The 20,202-nt window shown below is 47.2% G+C and overlaps 2 protein-coding genes across 2 annotated transcripts in view; both read right to left on the reverse strand.

Moving 5' to 3' along the window:
* BRINP3 (BMP/retinoic acid inducible neural specific 3) overlaps positions 1-20,202 on the reverse strand; it is a 662,162-nt gene that overhangs the window by 613,347 nt on the left and 28,613 nt on the right. The gene's annotated exons all lie outside the window — the stretch shown is intronic.
* Positions 13,548-18,283, reverse strand: LOC147651496 (uncharacterized). The gene is made up of 2 exons (XM_086842801.1): positions 17,630-18,283; positions 13,548-15,836 (listed from the first exon to the last, which is right to left on the reverse strand). Exons 1-2 carry the CDS (start codon positions 18,177-18,179, stop codon positions 15,811-15,813), a joined length of 576 nt encoding a protein of 191 aa, XP_086698927.1. The 5' UTR covers positions 18,180-18,283; the 3' UTR covers positions 13,548-15,810.

The raw sequence follows: 20,202 nt of genomic DNA on the forward strand, positions 1-20,202 counted from the left end.
TATGCTGGCTCGAAACTCGAGTGAAGAGAAACCTCATCACTGAGCTAGCCGGGCCACACTTGAGGAGATCGAGTCACTAACCCATACTAAAAAAAAATGCAGTAATGAAGGAGAAGAGAGTAATGTAGCACATTTATTTCATCTAAGTAATTCTGGGTACCTGGCACATCAGAGACAGTGGGAGACTCTTACTATAGTATATTATCTGCATGGAACATGTTCCACATCTGCCTCTTACACTCAACACACCAGATTCATCACAATACAGTACCAGATTCATAGACTTACAGAATGGTTTGAGTTGGAATGGACCTTAAAACTCATCCACCCTCTACCATGGGTAGGGCCACCTTCCAGTAGACTAGGTTGCTCCAAACCATGTCCAGCCTAGCCTTGAACACTTTTGGAATGGGGAACTCACAACTTCTCTGGTACCAATAGTATCAGATTTCTTACATATTTGGTTCCTTTGAAGATGAACAAACAGACTTTGAAAGAAGGAGTAGATGTCACCAGGTTTGGCTGCACTTGCTTTGGCAGCATTATTATCTTCTATTCCACTTGCATCACAGAAAGTCTTCCCAAACCTGTATACTTCTGGCTAGCAAAATGGATAAAATGGACAAATTCAAGGTGGCATTACTGAAGGCATAGAAAGGAATACCAAAATTGTATCACTGTTCTTTTGTTTCTTTGAGTCTACTGAAACTCAGTAGAACTGGATGAATTACTTGAGTGCAAGCAAATGTTTTCTCTTTCCTGTTAGTCTGTGCTTGTTCTTAATTCCTGAGAGCACTTTGTGTAAGAATGATTTTTGTCTATGTCTTTAGATGTCAAGGTCAAATACGTCTCATTTTTTCAAAGCAGATTTGCCTGACATTAAGACTCAGCTGCAGCATTTGTGGAGTCAAAGACTACCAAACTGCAACCAACAAGGATAATGGGACAAGGAAGATTGGAAAAATCAGGGGTAATGGTCAAACCACATGCTAGTCACATTCAAGCTCTCTTTACTGGCAGTCATTCTCCTGCTGTTTTTCTCCCCATGCCAAATCATGCAGCTTTCCTCTTCCGACCCTAATAGACCACCCACCCTGCTACATAAACAAATTCTACCATGTCTCTCTTGCTTTGCAGAATAATACGCTGAGTTTTCAGTGGCAGACCAGGACAGCAGAGCTGGTCTCACTCTTGGGTGGATACCTCTCGCTTTCAAAAGCAACTTCTTTAGTGGTTACGTCCCACAGGTCAGCATCACTTTTTAGGGGGTCAAGGCCAGTGCCCCTCCACCTTGGCTGGCATTCATTTTTACAGTTAAATACCTGCTTAATCATCACCCAATTCTGAATCTTAGACAAAAGACACAACAAGGAAAAAGCACACTTCAAAGGGTTTTAAGTGTTTCACTTCTAATCACTTTAGAAATGAAACCTTTTGAATTAAACTGAAGCCAAGGAGACACTGAAGTACTCCAGCCCTTCAGGGGTATTTGGTCTCCCTTTTTCCAAATTGTATTCCAATAGCTCATCATCAGATTTTTTTCCTTTGCCACCTGAACCATACGAGTTCTCCTGCGTCTCACTCTACATTATAAAGGGGGAAATTATGGACTTCTTATCTGTTCGCAGAGCCCTTTGGGACACTTGGGACCCCACCCACACCGTTCCCCTTTGTGACGAGGAGGCTGCGTGTGCCCAGAGCCCATTGTGACACCTGGGGCCACGCCCTGACCAGGCGGGTATAAAAGGGCACGGAGAGCCCGGCGGTGCCCACTCCCAGGAGAGCAGCTCCGGCAGGAGACAGCGGCTCCGGCAGGAGACAGCGGCTCCCGGGAGAAGGCGGAGTGTGAGCAAGTCGGAAATGTCTATGGACATGGAGACGAGCTCATCCACGAAGCCAGAGAACACCTCTAGGAAGAAGGAGATGGGGCAGCACGCAGCTGCCTCGGGGCCTGGGCCGGGCTTGCCATGGGCGAGGGAACTGCTGCACCGTGACTCCTGGGCTGGGCCTGCCGCGCAGGTGGCAGCACCAGAGAGCCGGGCAGCGGCCCCTCATAGCCTCAGGGCCTGCGCCTGGGCTCTGCTGCACTTGCTGTGGTGCGGCTTCCTTGCCATCCTGAGCAAGGTGCTGGCTGTCATCTGGAGATGCGGCCAGCAGCTGGGCCTGGCTCAGGGCACGGGCTCGGGGACGGCGGCAGCAGCCGCCGCAGCAGGGGCAGAGAGCGGGGCAGCTGCCCCGCACGGCCCCAGCTGCGTCCCCGGCCCCTCAGCAACACAGGAAGCTCACGGGCAGTGGGCAGCACCGAGGGTAGTTCTGCCAGAACTGCAGAACGAGGAGGGGGACATCTCAGAGGATGTCCGGTCCAGCACCAGTGGGGTCGAGAGCTACTCGGCATTGCTGCCGCTGCTGATGTCAACATCAGACACCAGCTCTACATGTAGCTCTGACCCCAAACTCCTGGAGCTTTGGACCGGCACAAAAACCGAAGATCAAGCAGCTGTGAAAAGGGAAGATAAGAATGTCATCATTATCCACACCATCTGGGTGAATCCCCGCTACCCACAGCTGCTGATGGACCCCGACTTGGTGCTGGAAGATGGGGAAGATGCTGAGCTGCCGGGCACATCTTATGGCCTGGCAGCTCCCAGATTCACCCAGCCAGCAGGTGCTGCCCCGGCCAGAGCTCCACAAGTTAAGGAGCACCCTGTGCGTGCCACTGGCCAGCCACAAGAGATGGCAAAGCCAGCCGCTTGTGCAGCCCCTGGCGCGCAGGCAACAGCAGCAGAGAGCCGGGCAGCGGCCCCGCACAGCCTCAGGGCCCGCGGCCGGGCTCTGCTGCACTCGCTGCGGCGCGGCTCCCGGGCCATCCGGAGCAGGGTGGCGGCTGTGATCCGGCGATGCCGGGAACACAGAGCCACAGGCGTCAGGGCCCGGAGGCAGTGAAGCCGGCCATAGGAATAAGGAGAGGGAGGGCAGGGAGAACAAGGGAGGGTTAGAGATAGGGGGGACCAAGGGAGGGGTAACAGGGAACACAAGGGAGTTAAGAGAGTGGGTAGAGAGGGAGGGGAGAAAACTTTAGCTAGCATAGGTAAATAATAAAGTTCTGTAGGTGAAATTAGTGTTCTGATGGCCTAGAGATTAGTTTGACCAGTCTAGGTAAGATGGTTTTGTTGAAATAAAAGGACTGAATTAATAAATACAAAGTGGTTGCTTTTTTCATTGCGCTATAGTCATCGTCCTGGGGGGAGATCCTGAATGCCAAAGCCTTTGGGTTGCTGGGGCGGTGCAGTGTGTGCTGTGTGGGGCAGAGGAGAAAGGCGCTGCCTGCACCGGGAGGGATGTGGGGACACCAAGTCCTTGTGACTTGTGGCACAAGGAGTTTGTTTGATGCAGGACCCCGTTCTTCCATCCCAGTTCTCCTCCAAGACAGCTGCCTGCTGTAGAGATCATTCTGGGGGATCTCTGAGGGAAGGAGTGCTTGCCTGGTATTGCAAATGGCAGCTTCTCAGCCACCAGGGACCACCCACACAACTGGGTATCTGAATTAAATCTTCACTACTTGACACACACAGAACAGCTTCTCTCAGGGCAGCTACACGCTCCCTCTCCTGGTGCAACCACATGTTCCACTGCCCAAGCCCCATCCGTGTTTGTGTCACTTTCTCTCCTATTTACACTCCAAACAGCATCAGGTTTTCTCTCACACACATTCAAAACAGCACCAGTTTCTGTGCTCTGGGCATCCCACCCTTGTTCCCATTCATGTTGACGATTCTGGACGATGCCTGTGCACAAAAGATTTGAAAGGCACTTGGGATTGCAAAGCAAATTGGTTTTATTAGTTAATGTATCAAATAACACACACCAACCCCTAGATTCATGAAAAGCTGCTGAGCAGGAGAAGGAGGAGCACGGTGCTCAGGTGGGAGGGGCAGGCCAGGCACCTTCAGACTGTCCCCTGGATGGAAATGGAGTGCATCTTTTCCTTCTCTCTGTTTCCTCCACAGAACCACACCTTCGATCTCCTCCACTGCACTGGAATTTTCCCAGTTACAATGGCATTGCACGCTTGGTCAGAGTGTGCGATGAGGCCACAATGGCTCATGAGAGCCACTCCATGCTGAGCTCAGCTCCAGTGAGTATTGTTCCTCTTTCACAGCTGAAGTTCCCATCCATTGACCCATCCATTGTTTCTCTTAAGGGTCAAATTCCCACCAGTTAGACAAGAGGGTTTTCTTCATCAACTTTTCTTCATTATCTTGTTGAGGTTCACAACAATGAACCAAAGATGGCACAACCTTAGACACAACTTCAGGCCCTGACACAATCATAAAATGAACATTTTTCTCTTTTCTAACACCTTAATTTCAGGACTGGATAACACAGAGCTTTGGAATCATGTCTTCATGTTCTGAAGTATCTCAAATGAGCACATGGTCCCCTAATGATGAGTTATCTAGGACTTGCTTGGTGGTACAGTGGGTTTGCATGTCACAGATTAAATTTCATGACAGTCCTTTCATTGGGCCAAAAGAGATGAACAACTTGAATTTTATATCACCAAAGGGATTCCAGAGGAGGCTCTGAGACTCTTCCATTTTTGTAAAAAAAACCCTAGGTATTGTTGCTAAGAAAAAACCACCTTGTTCTCTGAGGGAATCTACATTAATCTTTCCAAGGAATGGAAGGCAGCCCAAGCCACAAAACAAGGAAGATATTTCTACCTTTGATTTTAAAGTCACAGTCCTTCAATAACATCTGAGAAGAGCAGCTGCACATCATTAGTGCAGGCAAAAATCCGTCACCTTCCTGATGAGCTTTAGGCAACTCCAGATCTTGATTTTTCCAGCACCAAGCACAACCAATTAAACCTGGCAAATACAGGGTGGATTTGCATTTGTATCTGTGCTCCCTGATGGATGTTCTTGGGTTTGGTGGCATTACTTGTGGATCCTGGAGCAGGGATCCAGAAGGATGTTCTGAGGCCTGAGCTTTTAAAAACACACAAGTCCTGTGCTTGGCAATATCTTGCCCATGTGCAGGGAGCAGTGAGCTCATCCAGGTGAGGCAAACATATCCCTTCTGTCCTATTTCTCTCCACCCTTTCTTTTGATTTTAAATCTGTGGAACTGGAGGGAAAAAATTCCCCCAGGAAGCAGACACAAGCTGCCCCGGTGCTGTGGGTCCTGCCAGCCCTGGCCTGTGCTGATGGAAGGTGGATGATGCTTTTGTGATTCATCTCCTCCTGCAGGAATTTTAATTTTTCACAATCACATGCCTTGATGAGGTTTCTCACCAATTGTATAGATTTTAGAAATCACCAGGTTCCCAAAGCGGGGTATGTTTGGGAGGGAGATGGGGGTTTCCTGGATGATCCAGGCGCTACCTGGAGAATCGAAGCGCTGCCTGGGCAATTCAGGCACTGCCCACAGGATCCAGGCACTTCCCACAGGATCCAGGCTCTGCCCACAGGATCCAGGCTCTGCCCACAGGATCCAGGCTCTGCCCACAGGATCCAGGCCCTGCCCACAGGATCCAGGCAGTGCCCACAGGATCCAGGCTCTGCCCACAGGATCCAGGCCCTGCCCACAGGATCCAGGCAGTGCCCACAGGATCCAGGCACTTCCCACAGGATCCAGGCCCTGCCCACAGGATCCAGGCTCTGCCCACAGGATCCAGGCTCTGCCCACAGGATCCAGGCAGTGCCCACAGGATCCAGGCCCTGCCCACAGGATCCAGGCCCTGCCCACAGGATCCAGGCTCTGCCCACAGGATCCAGGCTCTGCCCACAGGATCCAGGCAGTGCCCACAGGATCCAGGCTCTGCCCACAGGACACCGTCCAGCCGCCGCGGCCCTCAGGGCAGGAGGCAGGAACAGAGGTGGCTGCAGAGAGTGCAGCTGGAGGGAGGCCTTGCTTTCACTTGGCTTTGTTTCCAAACACCCAGGGGCTGTGAGCATCCATATTTTTCCTTATAGTCCAAGCCCAGGGAGTCCAGCCTGGGAAAACCATTTCAGAACATAAACAACCACGTTCTACCAGTGTCCTAGAGGAAGGAGTGAATGGCAACAGGAATTTTCCCACTGTGCTTTGCCTCAAGCACCTGTGACTCTACCTCTGCCCCAATGAATTATGATCTGGTTCTGTAAGCTAACCCACACAGCCAAAGGGAGATGAGGACTTGGGCATTGTCATTACCATCAAAGAAAGATGTGGCAATTCTCAGATGAGAAATCATTTACCTGCAAAAGGACATAACATTGTTAGGAGATAGTAAGAATCATCAAAAATGTATGTGGAAAACTTTGTTCTAAGTAAGTATCATGTCAATACTTTAATATGCAGTTTCTTGCACAATATATAAGCTTCATAGCTTATAGGTTCATCTACTAAGGATTTTTAATCTATAAAATCAGGTGTAATGAGGAAACACAAATATATGTGTACAAATTAAAGAGTCAGAGACTGAAAACATAGTTTAAAATAAAAAATACTTAGATGTTGAAGATGATAATGTCTAACTGAAACCCACGAGCATGTTTCTAGATGTCTTCTCACTATAGAAAGCCACACAGCAATAAAGAATAGCTGCTCCAAGTAAAGAGGCAGAACATGCAATAAAATAATAATAATCAGAACCAATGAAATATTAAATATAAAATTTTAATATTCTTATACTTTCCAGTAAGTTGCAGTACAAGTAAACTAGTTCAGATATCCACTATAGCCCTACAGCAAGAATGTAATCAATTTCAAGGATGTCAGTGAGGTTTACCGTAATTTTAGAAACTCAGACTTAGATAAGCACCATAGAAACATATTTATAAATATTTAATAGATATTTTATTTTGTTTGTAATCTCACAATTTGCATAGTATTAAATTCTGTCCATTGTATTCCTTCATTCTGAAGCAGGGACTGGAGCTCTGGGAGTCTGGTTAATAGTGTTTCCTAATATTGTTCCTCCTTAAGTAAACTGTTAGATTAACTTTTCCTTAGTTGACATATATGAAACAAGATTTTTAATCCACACTTTGTCTATTAAGCTAGAAGCAGGGAATCCCTGAATTCTATTAGCAATTTAGACTTTGGATTCAAGAAGGATCTGGTTCCACGTTTGGTGGCATGTAATAACTTCTGCAGTGTTCCCTTGCCCTCATCTACTTGTTAGTGTCCTCAGATGTCCACTGCCCTAGAAAAGATTATTTTATTAATTTATTTTATTTATTTCTTTTTCCTTCTTAGATTCCCTTACCTGGAACCAATCACACTAAAACCAGCTGGGTTCTTCCATCTGACAGTCTGCAGTTGCTTTCTCTGCTTCAGTATGCGCTATAAAGCTGTCCTGTTACAACAGAGGAGATATTTGTAGGTAAGAAGGAAGTGGAATGGAGCCGGAGCATTTCGGATGGAGGTCTCCACAGAAATGAAAGAAAGATCGCAGCCAATAACAAGAAAGTTTCAGAAATGAAGAGGGAAAGGATAAACACTTTTTTATTTCAACCATGATGAAATTCTTGACACATCTGACAGTAAGACTGCAGAACCCCAAATTTTCCCAAGTTCTCCATGATTGCAAGTAGCTGTGTTAATGAATTCCAGTTATTTTTTTTCTAAAATACTTAAAAATTACAGTCTTTCATAAACATTTATAGTGGGTTGGCTCACAAATGTGTTAAATCATTCACTATATATCATGTTTGGGGAAAAGATCCAAAATAGCTCTCCTGATTAAACTTTCTATGAAAATATGTTGCCTTTTCAGAGGGTTTTTCTCTTTCAGCTGAAATACTTTTATAAAGTGAATTCTTCTAAACAAAAAAATTAATTTTGCAATTAGGAATGTGTGTAAGGAGCTGGTAAAAATAGCTTCTCTGCTTTAAACTTCTGTGTCAGTGCAATTAAAGTCATGTGCTGGCATCAGCAATTTCATACGTCAGCATCACATGAATGCATTCTTATTTCTCAGTTAATTCCTGACTTTTGCAACCAGTTATGGCTGCAATACAAAATTTGAAATACACTGACCTAGGGAATCTTGTATTAGAAGCCTACAGTGAGTAAGTGAAGTTTGAGGAAGGTTGGGTGGTGGATTGACCTTGATCTGGCCCTCACCCAGCTGGTCTCTCACTCCCTCTCCTCAATGGGAGAGAAGAGAAAATAAAATGAAAAATCTCATGGGTCAAGACAAAAGACCATAAAATCATTTACTGATGATTGTCATGAGCAAAACTTGGCACTTGTGTTATACTTATAAATAATAATAATAATTATATTATATATATATAATTATAGTTCCTATAAAAACATAGTAATATAATTATAGTGTTGCCTTTCAAGACAGTTTTGTGCTTCTATTTGAAAGGTTGTATATTTTTTTTCTTCAGTGGAGCAGTCATCCATAAAATGGTCAACTCGGTAAATACCATGTCTTTTGGACATCAAGCTTGAAAATTTGTCAGCAGAATTAAGTTTTCTGGTTTTCACACTGTTCCTGTTCACTGGCTGGATCCATGAAGAAAGGACAATTAGAGCATGGGTCAGGATCCTGCTTTCATTACTTTTACAGCAAGCTTCCCCATCTTTCTGGATCAATAGTGGTACTGTGAGAACAGCAGAGTTCTTGTGGGACAGAGCTCGTGTGTATGGAAGGAATAATTTCACTACATCCTATGTAAAGGGACACAGTTTGCATTAGCAATTAAAATTTTTCATATGCTTAATTGTTCATGACATATGAAATTCAGGCTATTTAACTAAATAAATGTTTCATATTATATAAAATTAGGGGAAAAAATAATCATGAGACAACGGAAAATCTATTTCAGTTGTCACATTGAATTCTTATCAGCAGGTTTCTATAGAAGGGAAAATACTAACCTGTTGTAGTTGATAGCTTGAAATATATCTTTTCCCCTCTTTTAGTTGGGATCTCCCCCCCACCCCCAGCTTCTCTTTCTCCTGTTTACCTGGTGTCAGGTTACCACGGTTACTGAAGTTTCTCTCCTCAGCCCCACGGCGAGAGGCCGGATAGAGAAAAGAGAAGACCCTGCTGGCATTTCCAGCTGCTTGAAGTTTCTTTAGCCCAGGAAAACACGGGCTTGGGAGAAGAGAGACGCTTCTTTCCAACACGCAAGTTTGTAACTTTGTTGTTCCTGTCCCAGAATGCCTCTGAGCTATGGAAGCTGAGAGGCCATGCTTACCTTGCCTTCCCTTTCTTTCCCCCCTGAGTTGCCAGGAAACCAAGCCCGCCCCCTCTCCCCCCCGCTGCCCCTCTGTGGAGAATACTCCTACACCTTTGTGGGCATTTGAAGAAGTTGGTGTCTGTTATTTCTTCTCTCGGTGTGTGTGACCTTGATTTGTAGAAAGTTTGTAAGATGTACTAACTGAGAAAAATAATTGGTTCTTTCTCTGATGTTCCCTCCCTCCGAGAAACCCTGTTAAAAGAGACCCCCCAGACCCCAAATCCTTTGTCTCTCATCCTTTGGATTCCCCTTCACAGAAATAAACTGTGGCATGCAAACCAGAGAGAGAGTCCCCCCCCTGATTTCTTTGCTCGCTCTATAGACTTGAATTCTTGAAGAAAATCAGTGAACCCCACAAACATATGCTGGCTCGAAACTCGAGTGAAGAGAAACCTCATCACTGAGCTAGCCGGGCCACACTCGAGGAGATCGAGTCAATGGGCAGGGACACTTCCAGCAGACCAGGTTGGTCCAAGTCCCAGTGTTGACCTTGATGTCTCTGGCCAAGTTTAGTTCTATTAGGGCTTAAGCTTTCCCAAGACAATCCCTGGCTGCTTGGACAATCCCCCTGTATTCCTCCCAGGCTGTCCTTGCTTCCATCCTCTGCAGGCTTCCTGTTTGTGTTTGGCTTTGTCTGGGAGTTCATTTTTCATCCATGCATGCCTCCTTGCATTTCTGCCTGACTTCCTATTTGTTGGGATACATCACTCCTAAACTTGGAAGAGATAACATGTGAAGTTTATGTATTATGATGTATGCCTATATGCATGATATACAGGAAAGAATTAATAGCATTTTCACTGTTAGTTAAGAGGGAACTTAATAAATGTTTCATTCAGTTACATAACTTGCTTAAATGTCATTACATAATGGGGCTGTAAAAATTGAGGGTTTGCTGAATGGGGGCTTTAGGGTTTTTTTAGCTCCAAACATACTGGGTGCTGATAAATGCACTTGAAGCTACCCTTTCCTTTGCCTTGCACCACTGAGCTTGTATTTCTTCAGAATGATTGCCGTATTTCCATCAGGAACATTCAGTCAGGTCATTAATTTTAAAAGTTGAGAGTCATACTTGATAGCACTTTATAAGGCATGATTGGCTTACAGCAAGCTTCTTGGTGTGGGTAAAATAGAATATTCAGTACCTGGTGCAACACTGGCAGATGTCACCCAAACAACTTCGCTATCCCTGCCCAGGACAGAAAGAACATCTGAGCCACTGGACCACCAGGAGGTGCCAGGAGGTGCCAGCATCCAGCTTACGTGGTGATAGAACATTTTGATGTTGATCCTGAAATTATAACTGATACAGTCACAGAAACACAGAATATCCTGAAATGGAAGGAGCCCCCACCAGATTCATCCAGTCCAACTCGTGACCCTGCACAGACACCCCAACAATCCTACCCTGTGCATCCCTGGGAGCATTGTTCAAATGCTCCTGAAGCTCTGGCAGCCTTAAGGCTGTGCCCATTCCCTGGGGAGCTTGTTCTGTGCCTGACCACCCTCTGGGGAAAAATCCTTTCCCTGATACCCAGCCTAATCCTCCCCTGACACAGCTCCAGCAGTGCCCTTGGGTCTCCTGTCCCTGGTCAGAAGGAGCAGAGACCAGAGCTGCCCCTCTGCTGCCCCTTGGAAGGAGCTGCAGCTGCCGACAAGGTCTGCTCTCAGTCTCCTCTGCTCCAGGATGAACAAACCAAGTGACCTCAGCCACTCCTTCTTCATTTACTGTCAGTTAATTTAGTTGTTAAAAAAAAATTATATTACTCTGATCCTGATTCCATTGAAACCATAGTAGTTGAGTCATTTTGTTCATGATAAAACTATTTTTCAATTTCATGTTAGGTACAGGTGAAACTTCTAGTATTCTATGGCAGACAGAATCAAAAAGAAGATTAAACTAGGTGCTAAAATAAAAGACAGATATTCTCAAATAATTGAAGTGCATGAAAAACAGTGAGAACTAAAATGTCATCATCTTAGTGATGTTTTGTTGAACTCTTTCCAGTAGCTTCATATCCCACTTGTTCATTACCCAGCTTGGGAGCCCAGCTGAGGCCTTACCAGCACTGAATAGAGGGAAAGGATCTACAAAGACATGCCAGAAGGTCATGTGGCCATCCAGAGGAACCTTGAAAAGCCTGAGAAATGGGCTGACAGGAACATCACCAAGTTCAAGAAGGGGAACCCCCAAGTCCTGTTTCTGGAGAGGAACACTACCAGGCAGGCACCAGAGCATGCTGCAGGCCTCCTAGCTGGGCTGGAAAGCAGATGGTCAGGAAAGGCTTGGCAGGTCCTGGAGAGCACCAAGATCAACACAAGCCAAAATATGCACCCTTCTGGCAGAGAAGAGCAAAGGGATCCTGAGTTGTGTTGAGAGTGCAGCCAGCAGGCCAAGGGAGGGGATCCTTCTCCTCTGCTTAGCACTGGGGAGCACCTCTAGTGCTGGCTCCAGTTTGGGGCTCCTCAGCTCAGAAGAATGCAGTGAAGGGCTGTGAAGATGATGGTGGAGGGACTGGAGCAACTCTGCCGTGAGGAAAGATGGAGAAAGATGGAACTATTGAGCCTGGAGAAGAGAAGGCTTAGGGTGATCTTATCCATGTCTATAAATACCAGAAGGGAGGGCACAAAGAAGAGGGAGCCAGGCTCTTCTCAGTGGGCCCAGTGACATGACCGGAGTGAGCGGTCACAAACTGAAATACAGGAGATCCCCTCTAATCTCCAGGAAACACTTTTTTATTTTGAGAATGACCACACACTGGCACAGGTTGCCCAGGGTGGTTGTGAAGTCTTCTTCCTTAAGCTGTTGGAAAACTGCTGAGACACAGTCTTCCTTTTCATATTTGTTCACAAACTAAAAGAAAAGAAAATGCAAAAAAGTCCTATTTGCTAACACGTTAGAAAACAGTAAAACTCTGGTAATTTTTTTAATATATCTTTTATTTCCATTGATACTTGTTTCAGAAGTATATTGGTTTGGTACATTATTACCAAATTAAATACTTTTATTACTCATTCCAGAAAAGAAGGTGCAACTTCAATTACATATTATGTTTTTCTTATAGAGTTTAGCAATATGACAAAGTAGATAATGTACACTTCTTTGCTTAAAACTTCAGTAACTGAAATTTTCATGAATAAGAAAGCTTACAAAGTTCTATTATAATACATTCTATTAATGCCTTTTACTGAGAAAATTTAATTAAAGTCAGTAAACTCATAGAAAGAATAAATTGAAATACGTCTGTTCTGTGCAATTAGCAAAGTCCTTTCCAAAAAAAACAAAACCCAAGCACCCACAAACCACCAGTACAAAAGGTGTTTGTAGTGACAGCTGACAAATGATTGTGAACAGCATTCTACCTGGGCCAAATCAAGTGTCTTGTAAAGCATCAGGATTATCTAATTCCTTACAGAAGTGGCTATGTCATGATAACATTTTATGAGGTATTTAATGGACATTTATAAAGCTGGGAAAGAAGGACAAAGAGTAAAAACTCACAAAAGTAAATAGTTTACATCTCCTCTTATTTTATATCTATTTCCTGGCCTGGGAAATTTTTTCTTTCCAAACCTGCATGATGCACAGTACATAGCAAAACTCTTTGGAGCATTAAAAATTTGTCACACTTATAAAGCAGAAGTAGCATGTGCCCACAGCCAAGACTGACATTGAATAGTGACAAACTGGTCTCCATGTCCAGACCTGTTGATCATGATGAATAAAGGCTGCTGGTGTAGAGGTTACAGATTGACCTGGATGGACAGATGAAGGGGTAAGCACAGGGGCACCTACTGGGACTGTGTAGAACTGTAGTTAGAGAGAGCCTCTGTGCCTGCTGTCCTCCAGAAGAGAAAAACACTCCCACCCAACTTGGCATCATCTGTGAATTACTGAGGGTGCACTCAATCCCCTTGTCCAGATCACTGATAAAGATACTAAACAGGACTGGGCCCAAGACTGAGCCTTGGGGATCAGCTGGATGAACTCCACTTCCCACCACTCTGGGCCCTGCCATCACCCAGTTTATCACCAGCAAACAATGCACCTATCCAAGCCATGAGCAGACAGTTTCTTCAGGAGAATGATGTGTGACGCAGTGCAAACAGGATCAGGGAGCTGCCTAGGAAGAGTCTCAGGTGAATCCAGGAGAATACAGTACAGGACTGCTCAGCTTTCAAATCAATCTTGCTTAAAGAATTCTACAAAACTGTAACAAAACAAACACAGACACAAAAACCCCAAACAAATAATGAAAAAAAAACCAAACAAACAGGCAGAAAATAAAAAAACCCTAAAAAATCAGGTTGAAGGTTTTTATTAACTTAAAAAAAAATCAAAACAAACAAAAAGTCACATTTCTAAAGGCTGCTTTCCCAGCCTCTTCTCTCTGCTGGGAGGACATCCTGAAGTGGAGCCAGCTGGAAGCAGGTGGGACAGGACAGAACCTGGGCTATTCTCACAGGCCAGCCCTGTGGCTCCCTCATTGCCAAAACCTCTAAACATAAACTAAACACAGGTAAGCACATGTGTATAGACATAGCAAAAATATATTTGTCTTAAAAAATATTAGTCTTGGCCACACATTTATACCACTGGAAAGAACATAGTCACTCCTTTCAGTTTTCTTTTCAGTCACTACAAATGTTTAGAAAATATAGGAGTGCAAAAAATGGAAATATCCAAGATCAATATGAAAACAAATAACAAAGATTCCATTTTGAAACTTTGCATTGGACATCCTTTGCAGAAATTTACTCAGAACTTTAAGATTTACAAAAAAGATCAAGAGTATTGGAGTCAAATGGCTTCTGTGTTAGTACAACACAATCCATGGAGACTTCAGCTGGCTGCCTTGATTTCTCAAATATGATGGAGGGAACATCTGAGCAGCTACAGCTCCCAGTTCTCTCAGGGACCTGCCATGCATCTGGGTGGGTCCCATGGCCTTGTGCATGCTCAGGTTCCTCAGGTGGTTTTAAACCTGACCTTCTGCTACAAGGGGCTGGAATTAAGTCTGCCAGCCCAATAACCTGAGAGATGTGGGAATAGTGACTGGCAGTAAAAATTGAGACCAACAATTGTTGAGTACCTCAGCCTCCTCCTTGTCTGTTGTCACTAGTCCTGTCTGGCTTGTGGGGGTAGGGGGGAAAATAGGGGAGGTGTGATAGGTTTCTTTTTATCTTTCTTTTCCCACTGAAGTACCTCTAGGTGCCCTTATTATTATTTTTAAAGGCTTTTCCAAATGCAGCTTCAGCTGAACCTTAGCTATACTGATCTCATCCTCACACACCAATGTGTTATCTCTCTATCTTTCCCATGATGTGTGCCACTACATATTGCCTGCATATGACCTTCTTGCATCACGTATATTAACTTTCAATAACCCTCTTGCTTTAACTTTCTTTCAAAAACCACTTTGCATTACATATGTTGTATGCATATTATTTTCTTGCATTTTAAACAAGGAGATCCTTACACTGCCAAGCTGGTCTCCTGCATTCCTTGTTTGACTTCTTACAAGTGGCAATTGTGAGCCCTTGTTCTCTAAGAAGAATGTCTTCAAATAGGTGCCAGCTCTGTTCAGCTCCATTATCCCTGAGGACAGTTTCCAAGGCATCCTATCCACTACTTCCTTAAAGAACTGAAAGTTTGCTCTCCTAAAATTTAGGGTCCTCATCACAGCCAGACTCTCAAGTGCCCCTGCAAATAAAAGTCAATATATAGACAAATGTTGACAGAAGCCATTTTGAATGAATACAGGGAAAAAAAAAATAAAGAGCAGTTCTCATGCCAAGGATGAAAGCCCAGCACTCAGAATTCACAGCTGGCACTCACTCCCCAGTGCTGCAGCAATACTGAGTCCCAAGGCACAGGAAACTGCCTTTACCATTGCACCCTTTGCACTCTCCTGAAAAAGCAAGCACTGGCACACTGCTGCTGTCCTTCCCTACACATGGATTTCAGCACAGACCTTCTTGCTTCTCATGTTGTGCATTCCCATTTGTAGACTGCAAAGGCAGTGTGATCAGGAGATGGTTCTTTGTTTGCAGGACTTTGAACACACCTTCTAAATACCTGCTCTGTTTATGTGGCTGTAAAATGGAATTGTTTCTAAAACTTCCGAGCAAGTGTGCTACAAGGCTTAAATAGTAATTCTGCATTAAGTACTTTTCCTTCTCCAAAGGAGCGGTGCCTTCCATTGTCCGTGGAAGATCAGAGATTTTTCCCATCCTTTCATCACAGGACAGGAAACGCAAGGAGCGGGCAGGACCCGGTGTGTGCCGGCAGCGACCGCCCGGTGTCCCCCTTGTACCGCAGAGCGCTTGGAGCGCCTCCGGCCCTGCTGCTGCTGCTGCTGCTCGTGGGACTTCACCGTGAGCCCGAGGGATCGCCGCTGGAATTGGCCCCGCGGCATCGCCCGCTGGGAATTCACACCTGAGCGATCACTTGCCTGGGAATTCACACCTGAGCGATCACCGCCTGCCAGAACGTCACCGTAGTCATCTTACCACGGGAGAAGTCTGCAGAGGAACAGCAAGCTACAGCTGAAAGATCTGTGGCGTCAATTATTCCGTGGTAATTCCTCACCTGCTGGGCACAAAAAGAGATTTAGCAGCTGCTTCTTCCTCAGCTGAGGAGTGTCCTGCGTGTTTCAGTTCAAGGACCCAAAGCACCATTTCGTAAAGGTGAAAAGCCAAAAAGCACAAGCTCTCTGCAGTGAAGCTTCCCTCCCAGAGCTGCTGTGCACTGCTCACACAGTGCAGAGGAGGCACCAGAGGGTGCAATCGCTGTCTGCTGATGAGTCCTGCCTCAGAGGAATCAGCAGAGAGCTAGAGACTAGGAATGATTATCAGGCTCCCTGGTTTCTCTTCTTTCTTGCATATTGGACTAGTGAAAGGGCTGTGGTATTGAAATGAAATCATTCTTTATGACAGCTTCCTCTAAACTTTACTCTCCACTTAAGATTCTTCTGCATCCTGGAAAAGACCTGATTCCCCTTTGCTTTGTGTTCATCTTCTGCTACACCTTGGCTGGTAACAAAAGAATTACTGAACTGCTGCTTTGGAGTGGAGAGAGAAATCACTACTGCAGCTGAACATGAGCCAGCACGGTGCCCAGGTATGCGAGAAGGTCAAGGGCAGCCTGGCCTCTACCAGACATAGTGTGGCCAGTAGGATCAGGGCACCGACTGTCCCCCTGTTCTGGGCACTGCTTAGGCCAAACCTCGAATCCTCCGGTTATTTGTGGGATCCTGATCACAAAAAAAGACATTGAGGGACTGGAGTGTGTCCACAAAAGGCAACAGATCTAGGGAAGGAGCTGGAGAAGGAGCAGCTGAGGGAGCTGGAGGTGCTCAGTCTGGAGAAAAGGAGGCTCAGGGAGGACTTCTGGCTCTGCACAACAGGAGGGTGTGGCCAAGTGATGACTGGACTCTTCTCTCAGGTAACAAGTAACAGACAAGAGGAAATTGCCTCATGTTGCACCTGTGGAGGTTTATTATGGAACCATTGAATAGGCTGAGTTAGAAGGAACCCACCAGGATCATCCAGTCCAGCTCCTGGCCTGGCACGTGACAGCCCAATAATACCATCACATGGGCTCAGCATTGTCCAAATATTTCTTGAACTCAGATAGGCTTGGTGCTGTGACCAATTCCCTGGGGAAGTCTGTTCCAGCGCTCAACCACCCTGCAGGGAAAAAAGCTTTTCCTGATATCTAGCCTAAACCTCCCCTGACTTAGCTCAGGGAGCCAGATTATGCTGAACCACTGCTTTGGGGCTCTTGATTAATGCCTATTAACACTATCATTATTGATTATTTGTCAGAGGCTAAGACAGCAATAAATCATAAACTTTCAGACCGAGTTTGCGCTCTGCAGAACAATCCTTTAGCAGGACACAGTCTATAAGCACCTGGCTTGAAACACTACTCTGAAATACAGGCAGCCCACTTTCTCCACAGCTCTCAGTCCCTTGAAACGAAGTGCTCCAGAGTTCCTTGAGTCACCTGGTCAGGATTTTGCCCACTCGCAAAAGCACTTGCCTGTGACCTCTATGTATGAGCAGCAGACGTGATGAGCTGATTGCTCCAGCAACACCATCCGGGAAAGCCTTTTTTCACCTCTAGATCACCCTCTTTACTTGTCAAACATCGTCCTCATCAGAGCACAATCTACTGCTCCCTGTGCTTTGGCGACCTTGCCGCCTTCGAGCCTTCCCCACTACTGCTCCCTCCCACAGCCCTGCTCGCAGCCCCCTCAGGCCGCTCCTTCCCCTGTCCCGCCCGCCAGCGGTACCACGGACAGGAACACCCCTGCGGCAGAGCCGCCACTTCGGCTAAACCACCACAAAGGCTCCAGAGCTTCCCAGCTTCACACTTACGGAACTTCAAGATGTTGTCATTAAAACGGATCCTTTTCCACCGATGCAAACAACTCGCACACGGCGGGGGGATGGGGGGGGCCGAGGCCGTGCCGGCCGTGGGAGAGCCCCGGGTCGGGGCGGCGGTCCGAGTGGCGCCGAGTCCAGCCGAATGACGCCGAGTCCAGCCGAGTGACACCGAGAGTAATCGAGTGATGCCGAGTGACGCCGAGACTAATCGAGTGACGCCGAGCTGCTCCGAGCGGTGTGTGGTGGTCGCGGCGCCGCCTCTCCGGGCGGGTCCGGGAGGGCGCGGGCAGTGCTCGGGACAGGTGATGGCCAGAGGCCGGCGAGCAGGGTGGTGCTGCCCGGCGTTGGGGTTGCAGCCCTGGGTGCTCGCACCCTTCCAAGGGTGCACAACGCTGCCGCTGGTTTGGGAGAAACCACCCAGCGGGTGTGCTCTTGCTTTGAGGTGCTCGGAAGCCGGAGGGCGACCGGCTCTTGGCCGTGTGTCCTGGGACGTGGGCGGGCGCAAACGCCTGGAACGGGGAGCAGCCTCTGCGGGATCCATGAGGAAAGCCGTCCCGTGGACATGCCGGGGGTCTTCTGGCCAGCCACAGCTGCCTCCATGGGGACGTCGGTGGAGGGGCCGCCAGAACTCTTGATGCGAGGACGGGACAGCACAGCGTGTGATGATGTTTCTCCTCAGAGCCACACTCCGCTGCTGAGCAGCACAGAGCTCGCACCGCGGGACCCTGGGTGCCTCCCTGGGGCGCTGCAGACTGGCTCAGCTGCAGACGGGGAACAGGGACGTGGCGTGGTGGGACATAGCACAGAGCGCCATTATCTTGTCTTCCAAGTATTTTAAGAAATGGGCTGAAATCCAGACAAGAATATGTTTTCCAGTTTCTGCGCCTTTACCTGTAGATCAGAACAATGGTATTTCTTAGCCGTAAGGCAAAAAAAGGCGTTAGTCTAGCCTCAGGAATGGCAACGACTTGGGTATTCAGAGAAAATGTATGGGGAAGACCTTAGAAGTTCCTTCCCCTAAGCGGAGGTGTGTTCTCATTGCCGTGCTGAGCTGAAAGGTCCGGTCGTGGGAAGTCTGGTCCGCCTTGTGCAGAGACGAACACAAACCGGGGGCTGCGTTCCCCGGTTCCGGAGCTCAGGTCCCGGGTGAGCGGGCCGGGATGGCCGGCCGGGTACTGCCGGCAGCGGCCGCCGGGGGGCGCTGTGGATGAGGCGGGCCCCGCCCCCGTTGGTCTGACAACGGCACGCGCGGGCTCGGCGCGAGCGCGTCCGAGCGGGACCGCCTGAGGGCCCCTGGGGGGCGGAGAGAGACCCGGGAGCGACACCCGGGAGCGACACCCGGGAGCGACACCCGGGAGCGACACCCGGGAGCGACACCCGGGAGCGACACCCGGGAGCGACAGCCGGGAGCGACACCCGGGAGCGACAGCCGGGAGCGACACCCGTGGGGCCTGGCAGGGGAGCGGTAGGCGTGGAGTTTCACCGTTAGAAGTCTCCGGGAGGCTACGAAGCTGCTGTGAAGGCTGGTGCTCCTTTGCTTTAGGACAAGCTGAGAGAGCTGGGGGGTGTTCAGTCTGGAGAAGAGAAGGCTCCAGGGAGACCTTAGAGTCCCTTGCAGTGCCTACAGAGGCTCCAAGAGAGCTGGAGAGGGTCTTTGGAAACGGGCCCGGAGTGGCAGGACAAGTGGGAATGGCTTCAAACTGCCAAAGGGTGGGGATAGATGGGAGCTTGGAAAGGAATTCTTCCCTGTGTGGGTGCTGAGGCCCTGGCACAGATTGTTCAGAAAGGCTGTGGCTGCCCCATCCCTGGGAGTGTCCAAGGCCAGGCTGGATAGGGCTTGGAGCAACGGGGCATAGTGCAAGGTGTCCTGCCCATGCCAGGCAGTTGTAAGATGATCTATCTTTAGGGTCCTTTCCAGCCCAAACCATTCTGGGATTCTGGCATTCAAGGAAGGCCCTTTTCCAAGTGAAGTGGTGTATCTCCTCTTGGCTCCCAGCTTGTAGTTGCCAGTTCTGGAAGCAGGCGCGGCCAGTCAGCTGCGATGAGCCATGTGTTCTCAATAGGACGAGTGTGACATGTTCACAGAGAGATCTGTAAACAGATCTTCAAGGCCCAGGTCAAAAAAAGCAGAGGATTGAGTAAAAGCCAAAGGAGTTTGTTGTGTTACTCAGTTTGCTGGCTGTTGAAATGATCCCAGGTCATTTTCAACATTTTCAGGTCATTTGTGGTTTTGGTTTGTTTTAGGAAAAAATGGATGTGTTATCTCCAGCATATGCTCTCCAGTGAATCTACATGTGTTCCCATCTCTTTGTTGTCTATCAGGTTATATTAACTAAAGGCAGAATCATAACAGAGTAGTAAAACGTTTAGAGGCATAATTAGCCAAATACAGGCATTTTTAACTCTGCTGTTAACTTTGGTAACTGTAAGCAAGGCAGCACAATCCAGTTACTCCACTTTTCCTCTCTAAGCAAAAGATTATCCTTTTTTTTTTTTTCTCATTTTGAAGATAGCCTTAGATGAAAGTGGTTATGCATGTGGTGTGTAGGGTTCATTATTTTACT

The sequence above is a fragment of the Cyanistes caeruleus genome, chromosome 9 (genome assembly GCF_971803275.1).
Source record: "Cyanistes caeruleus chromosome 9, bCyaCae1.hap1.1, whole genome shotgun sequence".
In the NCBI taxonomy this organism is placed as follows: domain Eukaryota; kingdom Metazoa; phylum Chordata; class Aves; order Passeriformes; family Paridae; genus Cyanistes; species Cyanistes caeruleus.

What these genes read in the sequence shown, in the direction of transcription:
- LOC147651496 (XM_086842801.1), bottom strand. Translation starts at nt 18,179, where the DNA reads ATGGATCCCGCAGAGGCTGCTCCCCGTTCCAGGCGTTTGCGCCCGCCC. An exon ending in TGACAACATCTTGAAGTTCC is followed by an intron (nt 15,837 to 17,629) that starts GTAAGTGTGAAG and finishes TGTGCCCAGCAG; the next exon opens with GTGAGGAATTACCACGGAAT.